The sequence below is a fragment of the Stegastes partitus genome, unplaced genomic scaffold (genome assembly GCF_000690725.1).
Source record: "Stegastes partitus isolate 25-593 unplaced genomic scaffold, Stegastes_partitus-1.0.2 Scaffold126, whole genome shotgun sequence".
Lineage (NCBI taxonomy): Eukaryota > Metazoa > Chordata > Actinopteri > Pomacentridae > Stegastes > Stegastes partitus.
In genome coordinates, this window is record NW_007577857.1 from 513,140 (window position 1) to 517,327 (window position 4,188).

Sequence of the window (4,188 nt, forward strand, 5' to 3'; positions counted from 1 at the left end):
TATATATATATATATATATATTCCTCTTACCTCCCACACAGCCTGCTATTGGCATCAACACCCTATCACACTTGAACTTGTTCTATGGCACTTATCCAGATTGTTTTCTCCTGACTAGATCCTTGCTTGTGTTGTATCTGCTCTCAGATAAAAGCGTCTGCCAAATGAAATTGTAGAACTGTAGAAAGCTGAGCAAAATTAACGGCATGGTGGCTCTGAGGGAGATGTCTGCGCCATCATGGCCCAGAGACACGGGCATGCCTTGCCTTAGAGCTGCTCACATTCCAACGCTTTGCTGATTTTGGGCTTAGCCAGGAGTCAGGTAGGCTACTGTCATGATGGCAGGAAACATATGGGTGACTCAAAGGGTTCGACCATCTTTATAGAGTCAACGGTACTGTCACAGCTTGTACACAGCTCGGACATAAACACATTGTGATAAAACTGAACGATGCCTACCAACTTACTGTTCACTCCAGTGTGTTAGCATGCTAACCTGAATTTAAAATGAAAAATTTGACCAGATGATGGTGCTCAAGGAAAAGACCGGGGATCTTCAACAATTTGACCTGATGGAACAAAGTTCTTGGAATCCTTCCAGGATATTTCACTCAAAATCCCAAATGTCAATCTCATTGTGGCACGAGAGGAAAAACTAGGAGGTTAGTCTCATTTGTATCGCTCATGACATTGTGAGTACAAATTCATGCTAAAATGCAAAAGACACAGTTCTTGGAGAGAGCTCCAGGTGGAACAGAGTGTCACAGAGCCAGGAGGCACAGAGCTGTGAATTCCAGCTTTTTGCCTCAAGCAGAAGTGTGAGTCATCATCCAGAAGAATATAGTCTGCACATAAGTATAGATGCTCCCATGAACTTTGAGTATAAACACTCTTCTTCAACATTTATCCTCCAAGCAATAACATAAGTTAGTAATTTAATAAATGCTCCTAGAAGCATCTTTGCTAATGCGCAAATTTTTTTTTTTCTAGATGAAGGCAGCAATACATTTTTCTCCAACTCATCATATGAATGTGCATGTTTTTGTTCTTTTTTTGCAATTACAGCCAAGTCTGTTTGAGCTACGTTTTTGGTTTTAAAGTGCATTTTAATACCGGTCCCTTAAAGTCCTTACTGTAGCGCCAGTGGTGGCTCAGCCAGTTTTTGCTGTGATAACGCAGGTAGTAGGTATCGTTTACCATGTTTACTGTCTTCGCGTAGCGCGTTGGCATGCTAGCATCTGCTATTTAGGCATATAGAAATATCACAGTGTTGCAGTGGTTAGCCTCTCACCAACACCAAACCTTATACAGGACAAAATGAGTATAGCTGATGGATGGATAGAATTTTAAAGGAGAAAAAGTACAGTGTGGACTAAAACATTTAACTCATGATGGTGTTTGATGAAAATTTGGGAATCACCAAAGGTAATATAATTTATCTTGTTGGAAATATGACTATCTATACAAATATGTATAGCAGTTTATCCAATAGTTATGGAGACTGTTCAATCAGAAATAAAGTAGGGGACTGATCAGCTCATTTGGTATAAAGCCAGGCTAAAAATGGAATTGGTTTTTGGAGTTTCAACATTACCACTGAAATAAATCCTCATTGGCTCCATTCTTTGATATTATATTTCCCTTTTGCCAAAAATGTGTGTATGGCTGCATCTATATTTGAACTATATATCAACCAGAATGCTGACACTGAAAAGACATGGTGCATCGAGTTCGCCTCACCTGAGCTAGCATATTCCTGCGGTCAGCGTCCCGGTACAGGGGCAGGTATTTGTGTAGGATCCGCAGGGAGTGTTGTTTAAAGATGGCTGTGATGTACACAGTGCACTCCACCGCGGAGACCGGCTTGCTGAAGACCCCGTATACAAAAAGCATCCCCTCCTCTGAGGTCGTACCTGCAGGACGGAAAACAGAACGTCAGTCCAAACAAAAAGAAGACTTCTATGTTGCCTGTAGCCTTGTTGTGATTCATTTTCACCATCTTTCTGCTGTCTGATTGTCTCTAGGTTTAAAAATCACTTTTAAACAGTAAACATTGCCATCAGCTTTGTTGTGATCTTGGGAATTTCCATATCCAATCGTCTTATAACAAGAACCAGTGGGAATCCAACAGAAAGGAAATAGCTGAGAAAACAAGATATAAATCCATAATAATGTTGCAGTGGCATTTTATATGTCTCTGTGTGCATCACTGACCCAACAGCACTGGCTTCTCTTTCTGCCAGTGGCCCTTCTGAAAGGCAGTGACAGCCTGCTCTTTTATTAACTCCCCATCGATGTATGGACCCCAAGTCTCAAAAACTTCCAGAAACCTGAATGGGTTCACAATCCTGGAACCTGGAATCAAAAACACACCACATGAGTTGTCAATACAGTTAGATTTTCAGATTTACAACATAAAGCAGTGAGTTTAACACAGAAGTTCAACAAAGAGAAATTTATGTCTCCCCACGGTTAAAACTAAAAAAAAGCTAAAAACTAATAAATACTTTGAAGTATTTTGTTCTGTCTTAATCACTAAGAAGTGTTCTCCGCTGTGACTTTAACTCCCCTTTTGGGCCAGAGTGTGCGTTCAGCCAGCTTGAAAACTGCTGCTGATGGCGTAATCACAGAGCCAGTGATACTGACCAACAACCCTGTTAACCCCTGCAGATATATTATATTAATTTTCTGCTGTGAGTCAGTAAAATCCTTCTAATTGCCCCATTAGAGGCTCTCTTTCCTGTGTTAATGATTTTGGTTTCCATTATGTCAGGATAAACATAATGTTTTTCATCACTTTTCGCAGATAAACATACTTTATCCTGCTTCCTTATGTAACTGTGTGGGCAGCCATGAGTGTTGCTCTAAATTTGGGGTGTGTGGCATCCTACTTGTTTTCATCTGGGCGGCCAGGACGGCCTGCGGAGCAAGAGACAGCAGGCAGACGATGTCGCTCACAGAGCAGTTGGTCTGTTTAGCAAAGTCTTTCCCCAACTTCAAGGCGTCGTGTCTGGGGAAGAAGTGCAGAACAATAAAATTACAGTTCAGCTTCTAGTGTGCCGGAGAGCCTCCTGTGAGGATTTGACACAGCAGGAGCTCAGGAAAACACACTGTCCTCTCATTAATTAATACTTCTGACAGCTTGGTGTCTTTTGAGCCAACTGTAATTTGTAGCTCCACCGAAGCACAAGTCAGTTGCACATCAGGAACCTTTACGGCCTTGACAGTTCCTCACCTGGTCTTCAGAGGGATGGAGAAGGGCAGGCTCTGCAGGATGGCCTGTTTAAACAGAGGCTTACTGCTCTGGATCATCAGGTGAAGACTCACTGACTGAGCACCGGCGCTCTCCCCAAATAACGTCACCTGACACACACACACACACAAACACAACGTAAAGCTTTGCATGTTAGCAATTCATTTCAAAACACTGAATAAGCATCATTATCCAGACAATCTGGGGGAGAAATGTGTTAATGGAAGGCAACATGCATAATTTCTAATTTGGAAATGTTTTGATGCTTCTAGTCTGAAAGCTCATAGACACATAGACTACTAGATACGTGGTATTTACAGTGTAATTGTTGTTGAATAGAAGACTACCGCTGAATACAATGAAGAATAGCTGGTAGTGAACACATGACACAAGTCAGGCCACAGGTGCTTGTAGGTGGGAATTCACAGTGACATGAGATTCTGCAGCAGCGCTTACACCTCTTAGGAGCTTGACTTTGGCACAGTAGAGCTTTGAGTACAACATGTTTTACTATTTATTTTAATGTACTTTGTTAGCATGCTTACATTTCCTAACTATCAACTAACATGCTTGCATGGACAACACTCACACGACGTTGTTTAGCAGTTACACCAAGTTCACTTTGGTCTCACTGTAGTTTAGTTGGTTAGAATATTAATATTTGCTAATTAGCACTTATCGTGCCTGCAACGACACCACTTCCATGCTGCTATTTAGCAGGTATAGCATGTTCACCATCTGTTCTTATGCTAATATTTGTTAATTAGCTCTTAACATGCTTGCAATGGAAATGCTAATAGCTGGAACTGATGGGAAGGTCGTGAGTTTTGTGGCTATTTGTCTGTTTCCTCTGTCACTGCAATTCATTCAGTAGGTGTTAATACAATTCACTGAAGATACAAAAAACAAACAAATAAAAAAAACAAGCTTGTGGG

The 4,188-nt window shown here is 41.2% G+C and overlaps 1 protein-coding gene across 1 annotated transcript in view; it reads right to left on the reverse strand.

Annotated features, from left to right (window-relative positions):
* Positions 1–4,188, reverse strand: part of LOC103354931 (cAMP-regulated D2 protein) — a 29,999-nt gene that overhangs the window by 20,893 nt on the left and 4,918 nt on the right. Inside the window, exons 4-7 of the mRNA XM_008278537.1 lie at positions 3,236–3,363; positions 2,892–3,010; positions 2,215–2,355; positions 1,741–1,913 (exon numbers count right to left, since the gene is read on the reverse strand). Coding sequence (XP_008276759.1) covers positions 1,741–1,913; positions 2,215–2,355; positions 2,892–3,010; positions 3,236–3,363 — 561 coding nt within the window. The remainder of the gene's footprint in view (positions 1–1,740; positions 1,914–2,214; positions 2,356–2,891; positions 3,011–3,235; positions 3,364–4,188) is intronic.